Source organism: Megalobrama amblycephala, linkage group LG23 (genome assembly GCF_018812025.1).
Source record: "Megalobrama amblycephala isolate DHTTF-2021 linkage group LG23, ASM1881202v1, whole genome shotgun sequence".
Lineage (NCBI taxonomy): Eukaryota > Metazoa > Chordata > Actinopteri > Cypriniformes > Xenocyprididae > Megalobrama > Megalobrama amblycephala.
In genome coordinates, this window is record NC_063066.1 from 3,514,197 (window position 1) to 3,538,441 (window position 24,245).

The 24,245-nt window shown below is 38.8% G+C and overlaps 1 protein-coding gene across 11 annotated transcripts in view; it reads left to right on the top strand.

Annotated features, from left to right (window-relative positions):
- enox2 (ecto-NOX disulfide-thiol exchanger 2) overlaps positions 1-24,245 on the top strand; it is a 287,212-nt gene that overhangs the window by 131,244 nt on the left and 131,723 nt on the right. For 5 of the 11 annotated variants that reach the window (XM_048175884.1, XM_048175880.1, XM_048175883.1 and 2 more), the window contains one exon: positions 11,613-11,631. The exons of the other annotated variants lie outside the window; for them this stretch is intronic. In XM_048175884.1, the coding sequence (XP_048031841.1) occupies positions 11,613-11,631 (19 nt within the window). The remainder of the gene's footprint in view (positions 1-11,612; positions 11,632-24,245) is intronic. 11 annotated transcript variants of the gene reach the window in all.

The window sequence follows — 24,245 nt, forward strand, 5'->3', positions numbered from 1 at the left end:
GATTGGCTTACTCTATCTCCTCCCTCATCATGAGTGTATATGCTTCCTACTGCTGATTAGCTCACTCCCTTTCCCCAATCATGAGTGGACACGCCCCCTACTGCTGATTGGCTCACTCTCTCTCCTTCCCCATCATGAGAGGACATGCCCCCTACTGCTGATTGGCTCATTTTATCTCCTCCCTCATCATGAGTGTATACGCTTCCTACTGCTGATTAGCTCACTCTCTCTCCCCAATCATGAGTGGACACGCCCCCTACTGCTGATTGGCTCACTCTCTCTCCTTCCCCATCATGAGAGGACACGCCCCCTACTGCTGATTGGCTAACTCTCTCTCCTCCCTCATCATAAGAGGACACGCCCCCCTACTGCTGATTGGCTCACTGTCCTCCCCATCATAAGTGTATACGCCCCCTAATTCTGCTGATTGGCTCACTCTCTCTCCTCCCCCATCATGAGTGTATATGCCCCCTACTGCTGATTTGCTCGTTCTCTCTCCTCCCCCATCATGAGTGGACACGCCCCCTACTGCTGATTGGCTACAAGTTTGTTGTGCTGCTCGGTCTGATCATGTGTTTTTCAGAAATTGCTTACTGCAACTTTAAGAGTCTATAAGTCATTTGATAATTGTAAATTTCAGCCATCATGATTTTCCACACTTGCTGCTCTTTGTAAATATAATTTCCATTTGAAGTTTGCCGCTCTGATCTCCGGTCCCTTGATGGTCATTTTTCGCTCAGGAACACTGCCGCCATTCATGACTTGACTCTGATTAGGGATAAATGGCAGCAAGTGACGGTGAGCAGAGCTTCTCATCGTCGTATATGCCCATAGAATTGATACAAATGGAAGTGAAATTGTGTTCTGGTCATGGTGAAGAGCTGCTTGTGCAGATCAAAGCTAGCCAGCGAGCTTTAGATCAAAGCTTCCTAACGTTAATCTAATCTGCCCATTTCAGAACACTTTTTTTTTTTCTTTAGTGCAAGGACGTCATTTGAGAATGGCTTAGATGAGCTCTATTCACCATACACCGAATATTTAGACACTCCAGAGTCCAGCTGCTGAAATGGAAGTCAGTGTGGTAATGGGTTTTAGACAATAATAGAAAAAAAAACCCTTTTTTTTTTGTTCTGCTGAGGTTGAAGAAGGGCTTTTAAGATTTTGTAGTAAGTCAGTGCTGTGGCTTAGCATTGAGCTGTGGTCCTCATACTGACGATGCAGGTTTCAATCTGACATTCCATCTTGCCTTCTAATTATGTCCTGCTCTGCTGCATCAAAAGGCCAAATGTAAGATGTTTTAGGACATCGTATACTTGGCTTAGTAATGAGTTGCTCATGCAGACAGAGTGAGTTTTAATCTGGCTTGCAACATTCCCTGATCTCACCTTCACTCTCTTATTATTCTCTCTACTCTCCTTTACATAAAAGTGGAATAAGACTAAAAACAGGACACCGTATTATGTTGGAGTCGTGGCTTAACAGAATGATGCTTATGTAGACAATATGAGTTCTGATCTGGCTCGCAACATTCTCTAATTTTTTTAACTTTTTAAATAAAAGCACCAAAATACTAAAAACAAGACATTTGTAGTATGCACAACACTAATATCATCTCACACAGTGGGAAGTCTGCAGTTTGCTTCTCAGTTGCTCAGTGCAATTAGCACCTGTCTGATTTGTTAAGCCCTTGATTATGCTTGCTGAGTCACGAGACTGTTGTCTCGAATCTTACAATGCCTCGGCTCATCTATCGCTTCACAGGCACTCTAAATAGTTGCACCGTACGTGTCTGCTTAGCAACCAGGAGCTGCTTAATGGGGTTTCTTTTTGAACAACGCCAGCAGTTTTCCTTCCCGGCCTGTCATTATGCTGTGCTCTTATCCGCCGTGACCGTGCCTGATCAATCCGCTCCCTGATGGAAACACATCTAAATGATGAAAATTCACAGCATCTGGAGCATAATGCATTCAGCTGCTCTGATGTCCTCTGGCAACACAAGACAGAGTCGCTCCTCCGAGGAGTGGAGCTAATGCAGGGGCGTGGACTAATTACCAGCCATGCAGATTTACTCTCGTTAAAGCATTATAATGGATAGATTCATCTCATTAGCGCTGGCACTCCATTAGACGACCAACCCCCCTCCACCCGCCCCACTGGTGTTGATGTTACTGGATAACGGATGCACTGCAGAGAGCGAGTGGGTGAGAATTTCCAGTATCGAACAGGACATTTGGTAGGTTGATTACAGCGTGACCTGAACTCTTTGTCACTTTAACCGGGAGATACTGGCTGCTTTTAGACAATTTAATTTCACTCAGAAATTGGTAGTAAGTTTCACAAACGATATCAAAGGCCACATTTTCACTGCCGGTCTTGATGGCCAATTCAGATTTTTTACATCCTCTTTTAAAAGTGACCCGTATCCGATATCTGCATTTCACTACACTTGGTGAAACAGACAAAAAATAGCATTGTGATATCAAGAAATCGGTTTCAGTAGTACATTGAGTTTAATTTATTGACATGGAATTCATAGAAACATTTATAATGCAATAGTTTAATCCTTACATCAAAATAATTATATAGTACAAATTCTTCACAACAGTGATTATGTACACAGATCCACTGTAAGTTTTTGTATGTAGTAATGGTCTGGCGGTAGAACTTTTGTTATGCATGTCAGAGGTTCTTGTATAGGTTTTTTTACTCATTAAAAACAAATGTGTTCATCAGTGATTGTATTTTAAGGGCAGAGACATGTTTGTGTGCATTTTATTTTGTGGTTTCACTGGAATAAATAGGCAGTCTACACAGAACGAGTCGCCGTCACTGACAACAGCGGCAACAAGCACTTGGCATGATTTCAAAATCAACGCATTTCAACACCAGATCGCCATTTATTTAACACAAACAAACTAAATTAATACTCTTCTAGTCAACTAGAGATGTTTCATTTGTTGTAGATACATCTGTACCGCAAAATGTTTCAAAAACGTCACTTTTTCAATGACGTACGTCTCTCATTGACAGGGGTATATTGGACCTGTCTGCTTACACAGCAGGCTAAATGCACGTATCCGATCAGATTTATTTCCACGTATGATTGAGGTATGAAACCGAACTGTGAATATCGAAATCCATGCGTTTTTTTTTCCTGGTTACACGTTCATGGGTCATATCCAATCTGTGCCACAAAAAAATCGGAATTGGGTCACTTGAACCATGCAGTGTAAATGCAGCCAAAGAAACAAGTAACACATTGATTTAAATGTGAAATTTTGAAGTAGAAAGACAAATTGTATTGTCTTGTCAAATTTACTCTAATAATCCTTTAGTGATGTTGTATTTACAACCTCGAAAAAAAAAAAATTTTTTACAGTTTCACAAATGCAAATGTTTTGTGAACTACCTGGTTTTGATACTGTCAGTGCATCCCCTTTTTACAGCTTAAAATCAGTATTAAAAGTGTGCTGACTGTTCCACCCACTCATTTGTAAGTGAGCACCATGTACAGTAATGCAACGGTTTAGTGACCCATTTAAAGAAATAATAGCGAAATGAGTGGAAACAGCCTAAAGTCCAAATCATACAATTGGTGGCAAAAATGAGGTCTCTGATTATTTCATTCATAACTTGTTTCTGTGTTACAAAACACACCCAGGTTTATTTTTAAGCCATCTTTTCTTTTCTTTTTTATCCCTGTCTTTCTCACTTTTGCTGTCTTTGTCTTTGTTTTAGCCTTGAAGCTTTTTTGCGTGGTGTACACTTTAACTTTGTAATTGATGAGTTATTATAACTTTTTAACAGCCTTGGGGTTGTAGGTTTTTCTCTTAAATTGCACAACAGAATGTGTACATTACCAAAAAAAGCTGCATCAAAATAATAACCTAATTCTATGTTTTGAACTATTTGAACTGCTTACCTCTGATATATATCTGTGGGTAATAAGCCAACACTGTGTAGCAATTGGTTCTCTTTTCAGCATTGCTAATGACATGCCACAGTGGTTTTGTGTCTTAATGAATCATAGGAAGACATTGCTTTCATATTTCAGTGGAATTATGTGCAACAATATGCGATGCAGGTTTAACACGCTGACATTGAGTCTATTAATCGTCAAGGCACCTGAGGAACTGGCGTATAGCTGAGAATTGCTGCCAGATGCAGAGGTTTATTTGTGTCTTGTTGCTGGTGGAGACACTATTGTCATGGTGTTGTCAGGTGTTGTGTGGTGCTCTCTCTCACACACACACACACCAACACCAACACACTTGTATTAGCAATGTAAACTTCAGGAATGAAAGAGTGTGATCCAGTTAAGCAATTTTTCACAGAACAATCAGATTCCAATTATCAATTGTTTTTAATTAGTGTAGTGTGGGTTGGTTAACCTTGGAAATAGCAGGGATGAGAGAGAGAGAGAGAGAGAGAGAGAGAGAGAGTGTGGTTCAGGTATTCTCTACATCATGGGGACAAAAGGATATAGTAATACCAGATTTTTTTTTTTTTTTTTTTTTTTTTCTTGTGGAGACATTTTTTTGTCAGGCATATAAATCATACAAATTTTTTTGTTGTTGTTGTTGAATATGTAAAAATGCAGAAAGTGTCCTTTGAGGGCTGTGTTAGGGTTGGGGATAGAATTTACTTCTGGAGCAGGTCATTTTATGAAATAGTACAGAGAAGGTTGCAGATTTTTTGTTTGTTTTTTTGTCTGTCATTTTTTTATATCATGTTGTTTGTATTACTAATATGAATGACCTTTTTTCAGTTTTTATTTTCGATTTGATTTAAGTTATAGTAATTTTATGTGCTTTTGGCATTTTCATTTGTTTTTGTTTCGTTTTCAAATATTTCTTATATAGAATTAATATATTATTTTTTGTTTCAGTTTTTGTGATTTCAATACTTCAACTTACACTTAAACTTTACCTTGACAACTAACTATTGCCAACTAACTTGGCAGCTATGTTTTTTAAATCCAATCCAATCCATCCATCTATTCATCCATCCATCATCTATCCACCAATATATCTATCCATCCATCCATCCATCCATCCATCCACCCATATATTTATCCATCCATCCATCCATCCTAATAATCCTTTAGTGATGTTGTATTTACAACCTCGAAAAAAAAATTTTTTTTTACAGTTTCACAAATGCAAATGTTTTGTGAACTACCTGGTTTTGATACTGTCAGTGCATCCCCTTTTTACAGCTTAAAATCAGTATTAAAAGTGTGCTGACTGTTCCACCCACTCATTTGTAAGTGAGCACCATGTACAGTAATGCAACGGTTTAGTGACCCATTTAAAGAAATAATAGCGAAATGAGTGGAAACAGCCTAAAGTCCAAATCATACAATTGGTGGCAAAAATGAGGTCTCTGATTATTTCATTCATAACTTGTTTCTGTGTTACAAAACACACCCAGGTTTATTTTTAAGCCATCTTTTCTTTTCTTTTTTATCCCTGTCTTTCTCACTTTTGCTGTCTTTGTCTTTGTTTTAGCCTTGAAGCTTTTTTGCGTGGTGTACACTTTAACTTTGTAATTGATGAGTTATTATAACTTTTTAACAGCCTTGGGGTTGTAGGTTTTTCTCTTAAATTGCACAACAGAATGTGTACATTACCAAAAAAAGCTGCATCAAAATTCACCCATATATCCATCCATCCATCCGTCCATATATTCATTCATCCATCCATCCACCCACCCATCCATCCATCCACCCATATATCTATCCATCCACCCATCCACCCATCCACCCATATATCTATCCATCCATCCATCCATCCATCCATCCATCCATCCATCCATCCATCCATCCGTCCATATATCCATCCATCCATCCATCCACCCATATATCCATCCATCCATCCATCTATCCATCCATCCACCCATATATCCATATATCCATCCATCCGTCCATATATCCATCCATCCATCCATCCATCCATCCATCCATCCATCCATCTATCCACCCATATATCCATCCATCCATCCATCCATCTATCCATCCATCCACCCATATATCCATCCATCCATCCATCCGTCCATATATCCATCCATCCATCCATCCATCCATCTATCCATCCATCCATCCACCCATATATCCATCCATCCATCCATCCGTCCGTCCATATATCCATCCATCCGTCCATATATCCATCCATCCATCCTTCAATTACCAAACCTGATTTTTAATATTTTTGGTTAACAACACTGATCAGGAAATGATGCATGCATATTTTTTTAAGAAAACAAATATAACCACAGCTAATTAAAAAGAAAGAAGAAGGAAAAAAAAAAAAAACTAATACTGAGTCAATAAACTAGTCATTTCTTTGTCATGTTTTATTGCAATGCACATAAGTGTTAAAAAAAAATCTTAAAATGTGACAGACCTACCTTTTGACCTTTTTATCTATTCATTTTTGAGTCGCTTGTATATGTATAAATTGTAAAATAAATGTCACCCACTCCTACATCACTACATCCTTCAACTGATTGGCTGTGGCTTTGATGAACTGGAATATTTTGACTGTACAAGATTTGCATGCTTACCTGAGAGATCATTTTAGGATAAAAATGGCAAAAACTTGTTTTTTTGCACCCACAGTATTTTCTCTAGGCCAGCTGCAATGGAGACATAAATCAGGGGTGATATCAGCCAGCAGATGTTTTATTTCTATGTTTCAGGATGTAGCAAGTGGCATGATATATGCAGTGAGTCACACTGCTGTGCTGTAACCCTTCAGCACCATTAGCCTGCAGTAAGTGGTGCTTGAGAAGTGCGGCGTGAAACACTATTGATTGGCGTTGAGGAGGGGAGGTGCAGATGAGGCATCTGCCTCTCACCCTAACACGATTGAGACAAAAGACAAGGGAAGCAGCGATACAATAAGCAACGTGTGTGGGAGAAGCACTCGGCAAAGGTTGGCAGCCCCGTCTGGCTTATTGCTTCAGTTTGTGGGCATGTGTGTGTGTGTTCCTTGTGGTATTAACTGCACTGCCGGATGAGGACCGATCTCTCTGTCTACAGTTTTACTGATAAATGAGGTGGTGTGGAGAGGCTGGGCTGTCTGAGTGCTTGTGCGGGGGTGTTTGAGAGTAGGATGGGACGTCTGTGAGTGTGTGGATGTTTGTGTAGTTGGTTTACGAGAGTACTAGAAGCACTGTTGACCCCATCTCCCTCACATTATTTCTGTCCTGCATGTGACCCTGCAAGTATTTGGACATCTTTAGATGCATGATAAACTAAACTTTACATCAGTTTTCTATGTGACTGTAGGTCATAATCAGGTATCAGGCAGCGGGAACCTTGTGTGGCATTGTGTTTGTGACTTCTCCAAGAACTTGTGACAGTTGAGATGAGTCCTGGCACGAGCCGCTCGCTGATGTACGAGCTAAACGTTCAGGCGCTCATGCTGCGCCACGCGCTGACGGCAATTCAATCAATCAGTCTGGTTCCTGAAGCTCACACCCTCCCTCTCAAACTGTTCTCCCACAGGGAACGTCTGTATTGATCTCAAACGCTTCTGTCATTTCTTTTCTCTGTGTGTGCGTGTGTGTGTTTTTGGCTTGTTTATGTTGCGGTGTGTGATTGGGACGTGATGAAAGGCTGTGTGTTTGAAGGAATCCCACCCTGTGGTGACGGGGACTCGGCTCTCAGCTGTCTCTGTTCAGCATGCGACATGAAAGAAGCGAATGATTGAATCTACATAACAAGCTGTGAAAAGTTTTCTGTCTGTATACCTCAGGGGGTCTGGGACATCAATCATCGCTGCCCTTTCCATCTCATTTCTATCTGTGTTTGGATGTATACGCACTTATGTGTATTTGTGGTTTGTGAAGTATTGCCGGTAGTTAACGCAGTAAGTATGCTGGATCATGTAAATCTAATAAAGGCTGCTGCGATAAGTGTAAATAACAATTTTTTTTTTTTTTTTTTTTAAAGAATTTTTCCTATTGGGATACGTTAAGATGCTCAAAAGGTGAACTTTAGCCTCCACTTTGCAATTCTCAAAGAATAAAATATAGTCCCGGCATGTTCTTTCACGTTTAGGACACCCAATTCCATGTTTTGCATTTTAGTAGTTCAAATAAATTTTGTTAATGAAAAGCATGTCTAATCTATTGAATTCATAAAACTTTAACAATTTATTATTTAAATAATAATAATAATAATAGTTTTTTTTTTTCTTCTGTGTTGTCTGTTTTAATTGTTCTGGATTCTGTGTTTAATGATTTAATACAAATTTATTATCAAAAATGGTGGTAATCAAATGAATGCACAAAACTTTTAACAATTTAATTAATCTTTTAAAATGTAATCAAATGAAATTCAGATGCTTCCTTTCATTTTTTGACAAACAAAGTACTACACAGCAATGATTTATCATTTCTATTAAAACATGGATGAAAAATTCTAAGATTGTGTGATATTCTTTAAAATACAGTTTTAATGAACTGTACTATTATTAATATTATTATTACTTTGGGAAGTACATTCTATTGTACAGTAGTAATATATTTATCATAATTTCAAGGTAAACCAAACATTTACTTTGATTGGTTGTAGTGAAGACACACAAGTGTATTTGATGATAGTTTTTTATCAAATTAAATGGTGAAAAGCATCATGTGTACTCCATGACTGCCCTGTTTAATCAATATTTTTTTCGGTTTTATTTTCACAGACACTTGTGATTTTTATTTAGTGTACAGTCTAATTTTTTATGTATTCATCCAAATTTTGCTTGATTCTGTGACTTAAAGGTATAATGCCCCTTCTCACAAGATGTAATATAAGTCAGAATGTGTCTGTGAAGTTTCAGCTCAAAATACCCCACAGATCATTTATTATAGCTTGTCAAATTTGCCCCTATTTGGGTGTGAGCAAAAACACGCCGTTTTTGTGTGTGTCCCTTTAACCCTCTGGAGTCTGAGGCTGATTTGGGGCCTGGAGAAGTTTTGACATGCCCTGACATTTGTGCTTTTTTCAGTTGTTCATAAACATATGAATGACAAAAGTGTCATTACACTGTATTCAGCACAAACTAGGCTACAATAATATGTGAGGAACATGTATGTACATGTTTGTGTTTTTGAAGGAATAATGTTTATGCGTGGTTATTGAAAAAACAAAAAACTTAAGTCACTGAAATAAGGCCAAAAAAAGTATAGTAAATCTGTGTTCACAAGACTTCTGGGTATTGGAGGTTGTAAACTAGAGTTTTTGCTTCAAAATTATGTAAAAATTATGCTGCCTACTCCTTCATATAAAACAATATATTGATTTAGTTTTTGTAAGACACTTTTTGCCAAGAAACACAGTATGCATGGAGGCGTGAATCACCACTGAAAATGGGCCATTCTCACCTGTGAAGACAAAAGAATTGGATAGTAATGAGCTGAAATGACTTGCATATTAATGAGGCATTTCAGTCAGGTAGGCTGTGAAAAAAACCTTCTGTGATGTCTCAAGCTCATCATGATATATGAAACATACAGAAAAATATTATTACAATATAAAGTAATGGTTTTATATTATACTTTAAAATATAATGTATTTCTGTGATGCAAAGAGTCTGAATATAGGCTTTTAGTTTAAAAGCATGCACATTTGGAGAAATATTGGATTCTCATATGCTTATGTCAATTTTCTATACAGAGTAGTTATATTTATTTAATATTCATTGTCATTACTATGAGCGCTGGTGTTTTCAATTCATCCTTGAAGTCGGAGGGCGCTCTGTGCATTTTTAGTCCACAGATTCATCTAAAAGAAGAAGAGGCCATTCAATGAATGGAGTTTCCAATTCATACTGCAGCCGGAGGGCGCTAAAGAAACAAAAACTCATCTAAAATTAATCTATAGAAGAAAAGAAAACAGGAACTAACTGCATGTCTTCTAGAGCTCCCTAACCATGACTTTTACATCCAGATAAACACTTTTCAAGACAATAAATACACGATTGAGACGATGAATGCATGTATTGCCTCTGAATTTGCGTCTGAATAGCGCTGGCTCCGTGGGCGTGGCCGCATTAGCAGATAATGAGCTGAATCACGGACTTCTGACATGGCTCTCTTTTCATACAGATTACATAAACACAGAAGGTTTGTTTTCGATTTGACTTACATGATTTAAAACCTGACATCTTAACGTTTTTTTAGACATAAGTTTAATTTTTCTGTGATTAGTATTCACTAAGTTACAGTTCATTTTCTGAGAACTATCAGATTGGACTTCGTTCAGAGGGAGAGGAGAAATCACGCATCATGTTAGTTTTCTTTATTTTACAAAAAGCACAACATTTTGTTTTTACTCTGAGTGTATACAAATAAAAGAAGATATTCTATAGTTTCAATTGATATATTACTTATGTCTCTATGACAAAAAATGACGGAGTATTTTAAGTCTGTTTTGCTGCAATGTGAAAAAAAAACTGCAAAACGCGCCGGCGCGTTTTCAGACCTCAGAGTGTTAAATGCAAATGAGCTGCTGCTCCCGGCCCCCTTTCCAGAAGAGGGCGGAGCTTTAACAGCTCAACAACAACAAAGCTGGAGAATCTCACGCAGCCAAAATGATGAAAGTGTTCAGTCTTACATTGTTCAAACCGGAGTCGACACTGATAGAGAGACTCAGGAAGAAGTTACAACTTTTAGACGTTTCTGAATGGTTAGTGGATAAATTTATGTAGTTGCTGAGGAGTTGATTCAACTCATCCACTAGCATGTGCCGTCATGTTCATCTTTTGTGTTGAATTGACCCTCGTTTGTGAAGCAGTCCAGCGTAAAATGACGGCATGACAACAACACTCTACTACAACAACTCTTCCTCTTCTCTAAAGCAGCCCAACATGGCCCCACCCCTTTGTTGTGTGTTCTCGGGGGCGGGGTTTATGTAAATTTTAAGGTTTGTGATGTCACTAACCTGGGAAGCAGCTTGTTGTAGTCCCTACCAGCCGTTTGTTGTAGTATTTAAAAAGAAAATATCTCCCTTTGCATTGAACTTTGAGCGTCGTAACTTTGCAGATGTTGTTTATGCTCAAACAGCAACATTACACACTAACTAAAGTTTAATTCCTTTCTTATGACTGGACTCAGTGATTCCGGCCCTACATGTTCTGTTGCATGTTGACTTTAAATCTTCATTGAAGGCCAGGGGCGGCAGCTCATCAGAAGTGTGAAGTCTCCGCTGCTTTCTGAAAGTACTTCACATAGGTGTTGTGAATTGATAGTGTAACTATTTCAACTGATGTACTTTTAGCACAGTCATGATGATAGTGTTGATGCCTCACTTTCATTACAATGTAATTGTTGTCTAACACTAGTCAGATCACTTTCTTGCATGTAAATCAGTAGTGTGTGGTGTTTTCCAGCACTCAGCAGTCTGCCGTATAGCAGGAGTATCAGAATCAACGTCAACAGCACTGACTTTCCTTCAGAAGTTACGCCTGATGTCTAGATCATATGGGACTGCCTTTTATCCTCGTCTGTCTTCTTTCTGCCACTCTATACTTGCATTTCAGATTCTTTCATCAATGGTACTTTAATGAGACTCCTATCTCTTTCTGGCTCCCACTCTTCTGTTCTTTGATTCTCAGGTTTTCATCCTCTCACAGGGTAAGATAACCCATCTAGTTATTCTTGAATGTGTGCATGTGTGATCTAAGGAAGCCCAACAAGTTATGGCTGGCTGAACTAAATGCTTTTCTTTGTCTTTCTCTTTTTCTGTCCAGTAGGACGTCACCCTACACACATTTAAAGACAGTTTCTTGTTTTCTGTCATGTTGGGTGTGCACTTTACATTAATAATCATAGGCATGGCTCTTCATGTACATCATCATTGTCATCTATGATTGTGGCTACGATCTTAAAATTCAGTTCTCACATTAACTCATTAACAAAACAAAAGCAACATGAGAGTTTATTCTTGGCAACATGGAGAAACACAGTTGAATTATATGATTAAAATATGGTGTGTCATGATGATTCATGGGTAACACATTACAACATATACCCCTTAGTTAACGTTAATGCATTGAGCAGTACATCTGTTACAGTATTTATTAATTTAATAAAAATGCAACTGTTCATTGTTAGTTCATGTTAGTTCACAGTGCATTGAACAATATAACAGATTTAATAATGTATTAGTTGATGTTGATATTAACATTTAAGATTGTCAAAATCTTGAAGTATTTTTCATTGTTAGTTCATGTTAACTAATAAATGTAAATGGAGACTTATTGTAAAATATTACTTGCAAGATTGATGTCAGTGATGAGACAAATGAGAACCAAAGACATTTCACATCATTGACGTCAAACCTGTTGAAGGTGAAGAATCTTGACACTTCATGTTTGAATGTTGTAAAAGACTTTCAGCAAATAGCAACAAACATTTTGTCTGTTCGGCACATAAAGCTATCTTATGGCTTGAGGAGTTTCTTTTGCACCACTTTTAATGTGCTTTTTTATCGTTTTTGAAACCCCAGCTCCCATTATGAAAAAGCAGTCTGCACAAACTGAAGTATTATATTCTACAGAAGAAAGAAAATGCAGTTGTGGAACAGCATAAAGTGGCTTAATAATGGCATAATTGAAACTCTATTCCACCTCTTTCCATTTCCTTTTATTTTGGTTATGGTTTATTTGAGCAATGAAGACCTCTTGGTGTATGTGAATACTCAGTGTTTTTTGTCACTGCTTTGATCTTTGGTGAGAACCAGCTCTTTGGTTTGCTTTTGGTGAGAATGAGCTGCAAAAATGCCTGTGGTGTTTTTAGAGATTCTCACATGTTTTGTGAATAAAACAACAAAACATTTGAGAACACTCTTAGCTAGACAGGCTCACATTCCTGTGATCTACAATAACCGTCTCAGTTGTCTTCCAAGCCCTTCATACATTAAAATAGCAAACATTATGTTGTTTGCAACCCATATTATGAAGCAATAAAAAGTGGCATTGGGAAGTGAAAATTAGGTGTAGCATACCAAAATGGACAATGGTGCATTTCCACTTTATTTCCACTTTCTACTAAATATAAGTAACTTTGCATGTCAACTAAATTCATTTTAATATTAGTAGACTGTTGAGATATGTAGAATATGTTGAGATATGTTGAGTCCGTAGAATGTCCGTTGGGGCACTTCAAGTTTAGTGTTAGTAGATATTAAGAGTAGAGTATTACTAATACTCTAATGACTGGTAGTTGCAATGGTACTTATAGTTAGGAGAATGTCTAAAGTGGTCTATCAAAGTAAAGTTTCCCAAATATACATCTAGTTGTAGTGTTGTCAAAAGTACCGGTACTTCGGTACCAAGTCGGTACTGAAATTTTGAAAATGTGACGATACCAGCATTTCTGTAGTACCGGTAGTACCGAGAATCCGGGTATATTCGGTACCCACTGATAGGGCTGTGCCAGTATTTACTTGAATATGACACGAGTGAAGCACAAAGCTTTGTTTACAGAAGAAATAATAGGTTAGCAATTAAATGTGACATCGCAGCCATGGAAACATTTTGGTTAATGCCGAATAAGAGAGGTCACTGTAGGACAGAAACCTTTTTGCTTGCACGTCAATTTCTATTTAACAGAGTTTGTGCTTGTTATTAGACTTTATAAGGCGCGTCAAGTTTATTTGTATAGCGCGTTTCACAGACGCCGGTGATTTTTACTTTCGTTTTCTCTGGCAACGCAAAATCAAACAGCCTGAATGGCTCTTCAGACCTTTTACAACAAGTGTCAGTTGTTTGTAACATCAGGAGATAACGAAGATATTATTAAAGAGAAATGGTCTCTTTCCTGCTCGTGTCCCACATCCCTCTCAAAGCGCAGAGGCTATATCAAAATAATAACGGGACTTTGGCTATATATGACGCGTCTTTGTGTGGAAATAAAAAAACGAATGCTTTTTGAAATAATATTTAACTTTTCTTATTATTTAGGTTACTATTATTTACCGCTATTTATTTCATAGTATTACAGGCTGTAGTGTGTTGTTTCGCTCACAGAATAGCTAAAATAAACACGCACGTCCGTTACCTCTGTTGAAAAGGCCAGCATATGCTGGTAAAGTAGGTTTTGACGCTGGTATGCTGGTTTGAGCTGGTTTATGCTGGTCCAGGACCAGCTTAGGACTAGCATGGACCAGCAGGACCAGTTTAGGACCAGCATTTGACCAGCATACAGCTTCAAAACCTACCTTACCAGCATATGCTGTTTTTTTCAACAGTACACAATGGATGTTTGAGCATTTATTTATTATTATTTTTTTATATTTCAAAATGTATTTAATTGAGGTAGCCTATATATACACACACAAACACACACACTCCAAATCATATTTAATGTTTTTAAAATAGGCTATATAAAATAGTAAAATAGTTCCAATAGATTTTGCTGTGGTACCGAAATTGGTACCGAGAACCGTAAAATTTTAATGGTATCGGTACCGACTACTGGAATTTTGGTACCGTGACAACACTATCTAGTTGCATGTTATTTTGCTATAAAAGCTGCTGCACTCGTTTGTCAGAGTTTTGAAAGGACAATTTTTGGCCTGAGCCTGAGAAAAAGAAGAGAGAGATTGAGCTGCCAGACCGTGACCACAAGCCTCTGGCTATTGTAGGTCTTTTATAGATAGAAATTGCGGCAATCAGATTTGACTGGCTGTTCCCTATTGAAGTTGTTAAGCTGCCGTTTTGTCCTAATACTATTCATTAAGTGTGCAGGGACGGCGGCAGCTCTTCCACTTCTCTGTGATGGTATCACAAGTCCATTAGAACGCCTCTCTCTGATAGGCTGAAGGCTTTCAAGTGTTAGTCAGTGTACTGTGAGGACTTCCTAATAAAGTAGTGGAAATTGCAGATCATTTGATTCCCAAAAGAAAGAACTTCCACAGGCACTCTTGTTTCTGGTAGCCCGCCCCACCACCAAGCATCCAATAAAGTCTAATTGGAGATGACATTTATAAAAGTTAGTTTTATTGATGTCATGCAGTGATCTGAGCAGGTTCTCAGACTCTCAGGATGTGAACCCTTAACTTTTCAATATGTGTGTCAGTCGAGCATACCTCAGGTGGGCTTAAACTAGAGTTGATTAACAAGCCTGCTGGGTTTACTATAGATCTGATGTGTGTTCGTGTGCAGACTTGGGGATGTGAGTGTCAAGGCTGGATATATCGATGTGGACGGCCACAGACGCTTGTGTCAATTACTCCTGCATCCAGATTTTCACTAGATTTCTCCACTTGATTTGGAGGTGGTTGACATTTATTGATAGTGAAAGTATAGAGGACAGGAAATTATAGAAGAGGGTGGAATGGGATTAGTTTAGAGCAAAGTCTGTATTTGATAGAGCTGGGCTGACAATATTGATTAATCAGTTAGTTTCATCCATCTTCATTTTGATAAACCAATATCGATTCTTAATTGATCTTTATTTTGATGAACCATTAAATATGGTAAACCCAGAAGGCAGTTAAGCTTCCATGTTTAATCATTATTATTGATACATTAAATAAAATACATTATTTAATAAAATACAATATTTAAAACTTTTCAAATGTATGTGGTCAAGGAACAGAGTGCATGCATATGTGTCTAACATAATTCTATATTTTTAGCTGAGCAGAATCAAATATTTCTGTTCAGGTGTCAAAAAAACCCATACAATTTTAACTAATTTTAAAGTTTGGTTTTGTTAGAGTATCGTATTGTGAGATCAGTATCATGTATTGAACCGAATTGTGACAAGAGTGTATTGTTACACCCCAAACGACTTGAAATTGGAACCAAATCAGTTTATGAAATCTGTGTCTATGCAATACAGTTTTTAAACCCATGTTTCTCATATAAGCACCAATTCTCAATGTCATAACCTCGAGGCCACAACTTTTATTTAAATCAGTCAAGACAATTTTTTATACTCTCCAGCATTGTTAATTTTGACAGCAAATTTTCATTTAATTTTAGTCTTAGTCTTTTGACTAAAATTCAATTTAGTTTCAGTCATATTTTAGTTATCTGAATTGTTTTAGTTGTAGTCTCGTTTTAGTCAACTGAAAACTAATGGGTTAGTTAAATTTTAATGCATCAATTAAGCATTTAAAATGTCCAAACTCATTATATACTCCTGTAGAAAACATCTATTAACCTGTTAATATGAATGATATTAAAGTTTGAACATGCAGACACAGATTTAACTGCTGTGACATATAACATTATCTTGTAATTAAATAAAACCACTTCTCTTAAAGAAGAACATATGGTCTTCTTTTCAATGAATGATATATGCATTGTTTATAACAACTTGCATACAACATAATTTTTTCAAGCAGACATATTTATTTGTATAAATTAAATATAATTAATCCTTATTAAAGCTATTAAAGAGCTGTGATTTTCTCTCTGTTGTTGTTTGATTAATATTAAGGGCACAGGCACAGCAGGTTTATTAGGCTGCTGTCACTTTAAGACCGAATACTGGGATCCAATACACTGATGCACATCCAATATTCTCAATACTGTTTTCTTAAGACAAAACTGACTGTGTTTACATGAATACTCTCCAAAATGGATATTTTTACATTATGTTGTGTGTATTTGTCCATTGGCTCGAAAAGATGCTAAAGAGAGCTCAGTTCAGTACTCGTGTGCTGAAGAGGCAGCTTTCTGTGAGCACGGCTGCACGCTTCGGGTGTGTGCCGTTGATGAAATTAACACTGTTCTCCAAAACATGAGAAGTATTCTGTAGAAGCCAAACTTGTAAAAAAAAAAAACATTCTCACAACAAACCAATAACAAGCACAATGCTCATTTTCATATCGCTCACCTCAGATGTGGCAGAGGCAATGGCTTTTCTCGCTATCTCTTTTTCTTTAAAGGTGCCCTAGAATCAAAAATTTAATTTACCTTGGCATAGTTGAATAACTAGAGTTCAGTTCATGGAAATGACAAACACTGTCAAACTCCATTGTTTCCTCCTTCTTGTGTAAATCTCATTTGTTTAAAAGGCCTCCAAAAAACAGGCGAATCTCAACATAACACTGACTGTTACGTAACAGTCGGGATCATTAATATGTACGCCCCCAATATTTGCATATGCCAGCTCATGTTCAAGGCATTACACAAGGGCAGCCAGTATTAACGTCTGGATCTGTGCACAGCTGAATCATCAGACTAGGTAAGCAAGCAAGAACAATAGCGAAAAATGGCAGATGGAGCAATAATAACTGACATGATCCATGATTACATGATATTTTTAGTGATATTTGTGAATTGTCTTTCTAAATGTTTCGTTAGCATGTTAATGTACTGTTAAATGTGGTTAAAGTTACCATCGTTTCTTACTGTATTCACGGAGACAAGAGCCGTCGCTATTTTCATTATTAAACACTTGCAGTCTGTATAATCCATAAACACAACTTCATTCTTTCTAAATCTCTCCAACAGTGTGTAATGTTAGCTTTAGCCACGGAGCACCATCAAACTCATACAGAATCAAATGTAAACATCCAAATAAATACTATACTCACATGATCCGACGCATGCATGCAGCATGCATGAATAACATTTCGTAAAGATCCATTTGAGGGTTATATTAGCTGTGTGAACTTTGTAAATGCACTGTTTTATAGTCGAGAGCTCGGGGGGCGGGGAGCGTGCGATTTAAAAGGGCCGCAGCCTGAATTGGTGCATAGTTAATGATGCCCCAAAATAGGCAGTTAAAAAAATTTATTAAAAAAATATATGGGATATTTTGAGCTGAAACATCACAGACACATTCAGGGGACACCTTAGACTTATATTACATCTTGTAAAAACTGGTTCTAGGGCACCTTTAACAGATGCAATGATCTGTGGGAGTGAATTGTACAGCTGAGCAAATGGTAAATGTCATCCTCATCTGTAATATTTGTGCCCCCATCTCTTGCCTAGCGAGGGATTATTCCATTTGCATCAGTCATCATTGCACATCCAGAAGCGAGTCGTCGTCTCATCAGCACGCAGCTTGAGGCCTCCGCATACATATTAAATAATCGTTCGGTACAGCTGGCGAACAGCCTCTCATCTAGAACCGTGATTGCCACCGGTTAGGAATTAGAACGCTTGTGCTAACATGTAGCGCTTTAATGTCCTTTTATCACTGTGTGTCTGGCAGAATCTCTGCTTATATTTGGAGTGTGATTTTTCATTAGCATGAGATTGCTGTTTTTGCCTCACAAGTATAATTTTTATGCATGTGAACTGAGATACACTGGCGGCTTGGCTTCCATGTTAGCTCCTTTATAGACTCTGAAATGCTGCTGGGAAATAGCTTGTTTCTGCTGGCTGCTTTCTGCAAGGTGTCCTGGACCGGCGCAAACTCATTAGCCCATTTTCCAGATGCCCTCCTTCTCAAAGCATTTCTCAAGAGTGAGTCTCAGTGGCCGCAGACTGATGGGCCTGGATGCAGGGGTTCAACTGTTCGGTCACTTTCTCAATAGCTGCTGTCACATGTGGCCCCTGCTTTGGACAGGTGAATTGCAAGCTAGGATTGCCTTCCTCTTTCTGCCAGAGCTTTATCGAGCATCGCCGTTGACCCACACCGGGCAGGCTCCTCGCACAGGCTGTCAGCTACTAGACTTTCACCTGTGAGGATTCATCCGTTTCCCACTCACAGACACATCGAGAAGGAAACGACGAATCACCCTTCACTGCCAGCCTCAGTTTTCGGTGCTCACGCTCATTAATGTGTCTTCCTGTCTGCTATCCCACACTGCTTGCAGCTGCGCTCAGCTTGTCGCATTGGTCTGTGCCCCGCACAACATTCCTCACTAGCAATACATTCAGTGTGCTGTGTTGTTGTGTTCCCCTGCATTGGTGCAGTATATATATTACAAAAAAATAAAATGTCAGTCAGATGCTGAAATGCATGAGGTCTGAGTTACCTTTCAGCTGTTACTGGCAAGGAATCATCCAATTAAACTGAAAGGGATTGTTTGATTTGAATGTAAAGTGAACAACCACAGTTCATAAAATTTTGGACAAAGGTTTTGCAATCTTTATGCATCAGGATTATAAATGTTTTATAGGGATAATGTCTCAGCACATTCTAATGTGATGAGCAAAGCATTTTCATTCACAGCAGGTGGTTTGTAAAAATTTCAAATGATATTATACACCATATGTCAAAAACCAAAACTAATTTTGACACCATTTTTATTGTAGGTTAAGTAGTTTTGTAGGCATAAAAAAGCATTTTAGTGTAGTTTTAACCTCTTGATGTGCACTGACCTGTCCTTGGTCTTGATGTCACTTTGTTTACTATGGTTTACATTTACTATATTGAATACTGTCTAAAAATATTAAAAATATAATTTATACATCACTTGAAAGTTCTAAGGGTTTAGTGTCAATCTACGGTCTCTGTTTTATGATATAGAAGCTCCAGCAACAGCAATAATGTAATTTGTGTGGGGAGTGCAAATGACAACATGCAAAATCGAAAATGAATAAGACAACCAATTGACTTCAAGCATGTCTTATTCCTGTTTTGGGTTCAAAATGGATGTGCGTTTCAAGGGGTTTATTTTTTCCAGTTACCTTATTTTTGGGGAGTTCAAGTGCAAAGTGCAAAATTTTCAGAAATGACCATAGTTTTTCTACTATTTGTCAAAGACTCTAGTATCCTGTATCTCAGGGATTCTTGGCCCAAGAACAAAACATGCATACAGTTTCATTTCTGTTATGAAAAATATAGAATTTTTTTTTTTTTTTTTTTTTTTTTTTTCTGAAACATACTTCTGCAAACTGATCCTAGGTTATTCGCCCAATCAAATGTGTCCATCTGCTTGACTCGAAAATTGGTACACAGTGTCTTTGTCCAAGGTGCCATCATTGTGCAGGATATTTACAGATCTTAAAAATAATATAGTCACCATCTTTGTACGTGTACATTTAAAGGTCTCAAAGCACTTGCTACTTGCAGTTATATTTATGTAATTTTCAGCAAAAGAGGTTCAAACTAGTCAAATAGTGGTTCACTTCTTCCAGGTGACTATTGAATAGTGCACGTTAAAGCTGTGATTCAGCGTATTCTCACCCATTGTGAACCTGATTAAAAAGCTAGTTACACTACCCCAGGCACACCAACATTTAATTAAGGTCTCTAAAAATGCTTATTGATCACTACGGTAGGAACACTGAGGCAGAACATTGAAGTATTATCACAAAACTCTTCATTTGGTTCCTAAATTATGTTTCTAGACCATGGATGAGTTGGGGAGACAAAGGCCTCGGAGACTAAATTGGATTGTGCTGTTTTGGGTTGGGATTGGTGGTGTGTACTGTGGGATAAGCCACAAGTGGCAGCTGGATCAGTTGAATACAGTGTCTGTAGTGTGTAGTAAAAGAGATCTGCTGTTTATTTCCCAAGGGAATGGTTTACATAGCCATGATGAGACCATTATATCCCAGCTCTTGCTCATCCTTTCAGATGATCATGACAAATGTGTCACACACCAGCTCTCGTTAGTTTTAATTGGCAATTGCACTATGGTTCACCTTCAGCCAGATGTATCATCTTTGTCAATGATTGTGCACGATCTCTGGGTGGAGCCACAGACCCCGTTGGCAGGGAGCTGTTTTTGAATGTAGGAAGACAGACACCCTGTCTGACCTTCCAAACTTCAGATGCTATTTCCAGGCTTCCCTTTAATGATTCATGTCACTAGAGGTGTTGTTTGTGCCCAGACAGGATATCTACCCATATTTTCTTAGTTGCGTTTCTCTCCTCCTGCCCACCATCTATCAGCTTGGAAGCTTCATCCTCTTTGCGTTTGTCTGGGACTTTCCTCTAAGGCCACACCTCCCTATCTCTCACGTCTGTCCCATATCCTGGTACTCTTTTTGTCTCTCTGAATCATTCGGCATATAAATAAAACAGCATGAGAGGCTTTAATGGAATTTGTTTGTGCGATTATGCTCTATTTTGTGTGTCGGGCAGAACTCGTCGTTGCAGAGCGTATTGGGAACATTGTAATTGTAAATTGCTATCCATTGTAAACACTGTGTGCCTGCTTCTGTCTGGAACATCAGTATAACATACTGCCTCCAAAATATCCCCTTTATTTAGGCTGAATTTATCTTTGTTTAATGAATAGTTGAACAGTAATGGGTACTACGGTGATGCTCATAATGAATAATGAGCTGTTCAAACAGGGATGGATGGATGGATGGATGGATGGGTGGGCGGATGAACAAGTGGGCGGATGGTTGGACGGACGGACAGATGGATGGATGGACAGATGGGCGGATGGATGGACGGATAGATGGGTGAATGGATGGATGGATAGGTGGACGGGTGGGCGGATGAACGAGTGGGCGGTTGGTTGGACGGACGGACGGACAGATGGATGGACGGATGGATGGACGGATGGATGGGTGGATGGACGGGTGGGCGGATGAATGGGTGGGCGGATGAATGAGTGGGCGGATGAACGAGTGGGCGGATGGTTGGACGGACGGACGGACGGACAGATGGATGGATAGATGGACAGATGGATGGACAGATGGGTGGATTGACGGACAGATGGATGGATGGGTGGGCGGATGGACGGGTGGGTGGATGAACGAGTGGGCGGATGGTTGGACGGACGGATGGATGGATGGATGGATGGATGGATGGATGGATGGACGGATGGATGGATGGACGGGTGGGCGGATGGATGGATGGGTGGGCGGAAGAACGAATGGGCGGATGGTTGGACGGACGGACGGAAAGATGGATTGATGGATGGACAGATGGATGAATGGATGGACAGATGGGCGGATGGACGGACAGATGGATGGACGGATGGATGGACGGATGGATGGATGGATGGATGGATGGATGGATGGGTGGATGGATGGATCCACATTTGCTCATAATAAAGTATTTGAGCATTAACATGATTCACTTGATGAGTGAATGAAAGGATAGGTAGATAGATACTCGTTGACTCATAAGATATGATAGATAGATGGATGGATTGATGTTGGTACCAAAGTAACAGTACTTCTGGCATCCCTGCTGCACCCTCTGTGTCATTGAATATATCATTCCCTGTGTGTGGGTGTGAGGGTTTGAGATGATGGCAGTTCATATTTTATAAGAGTCTATTTTCTTTTTTTGGGATATCAGTATATCTCCTGAATGATGCCATGATGTGAATCACTATGCAACAAGTTATTGTTCACTGGCTGATTTTTATAGCCAGTAAAGTCATGAATGCGCATGCCTTTGACAAGATCAAAGAAAAGATAGTGTATCTAACGCCATTAAAGAACACAGCGGTTCTCTTTGAACAGGATGTTGCCATAGCAGTGGCATGACAGCATCTCTTTTAGCATTCCAACCTTTGTGCCTGTTCAGTCCCTCAGGCATTCAAGTATTACAATTTCCTTTTCTTTCCCGCCTTTCAGAGGTCTACAATTCAACCTTCAACGTGTCTCGGGGGATGTGTGTCACAAAAGGGACGTGATTCTTTGAAAAGACATGTAAACATACTGGTCAAGAGCTACTCAAAACAGATGTTTCTCTTGTCTCTCACTCAAGGGGAGAAAAATTGGAATAGAAGTGTTGTAGAACTGCTGTAGAAGTGTTGTCTATTCATAACTTTCTAATTATAATCTTTACTGGAATCTTAAAATGTCTATTCAGCAAGCAAGGCCTAAGAAAAGTGTTTATCATTTATAACGGTCGATAAGTACTCTACACCGGATCAAAAATGTGGACTAATTAAGATTTTTTTTTTAATGCTCTTACTGCAGTACTCCAGTCATCAGTGTCACATGATTCTTCAGAAATCATTTTAATGCTTATTTAGTGCTCAAGAAACATTTCTTGTTATTATCAATGTTGAAAACAGTTTTTGCTGCTTAATATTTTTGTGGAAACCATGATACACTAGCATTCAACAGTATTGGATATGTTTATTACTAATCATATACATCTATTTATGATAGCCACAAATTCCAGAAGGACTGGCCGAGATGAAGCTGTTCTCTGTGGGTACACGAGTGCTGAACGGCCGCTGATGGCCTGGAGCTCGCATCTGCGAAAGAGTCTAAACAAATTGTAAAATAGGTGCTATGTTTATATGTGAGTCACATATTTGAGGTCTAAATAACTTCATTCTTGCCTAAACTACATTCCCAACGATTGTAGTTCCCAAATTCACAAACGAGGGTCAATTCAATGCTGGATTTGGACAAAAGATGAACATGACGGCACATGCTAGTGGATGAGTTGAATCAACTCCACAGCAACTACATAAATTTATCCACTAACCATTCAGAAACGTCTAGAAGCTGAACACCGTTACTGACAATCCTCATTTTGGCTGCGTGAGATTCTCCAGCTTTGTTGTTGTTGAGCTGTTAAAGCTCCGCCCTCTTCTGGAAAGCAGGCCGGGAGCAGCAGCTCATTTGCATTTAAAGGGACACACAAAAACGGCGTGTTTTTGCTCACACCCAAATAGGGGCAAATTTGACAAGCTATAATAAATGATCTGTGGGGTATTTTGAGCTGAAACTTCACAGACACATTCTGGGGACACCAGAGACTTATATTACATCTTGTGAAAGAGGCATTATAGGTCCCCTTTAAATTTATTTATAAAATGAGGTAGTTGTATGTGCAAGTTAGAAAGTTCTCTTCTGTCTTTATTCACTTTGTTCTGAGATTTTTGCTTCCCATTAGATATCAGTCTGTCAGTAAGTCACAGAGCTGGACCTGAAAGCCTGTCATACCGGGGGGAGATGTGTGATCATAGACATGTCAATCAACTCGCTATCCTTCTGCATTTAAGAATCACTGTCTCTCTCAGGCTGTCTGCCAGTCTCATCACATGTCTCAGATATGAGCCGCGCTTGGCTTCGTTCCTCAAAATCAGACCAACGGAAAAAGCTCTTCCGTTTCTGCGGGAAACGCTTCATGCATTTATCTTTGCAAGCCCGTTGAGTGGCTGGAGAGTGTGGAATGTCAGACGGGGTTGCGTCGTGTCTCAGTCACGCTTAATGTTAAGTGATGTGGCAGATCTAGGTTTGAGCCCATTGCCTCTGACAGCCACTTGACCGATCTCTGCGTCAAACGCCCCATCATTGCAAAGGCACATGCTCGATAGCTCTTGTAAGAGCGGCTTGTCATTCACAGGCAGAGCTGCTGCTATCTGTATCTACACTTTTACGCCTTTCCTTATGCGCAGA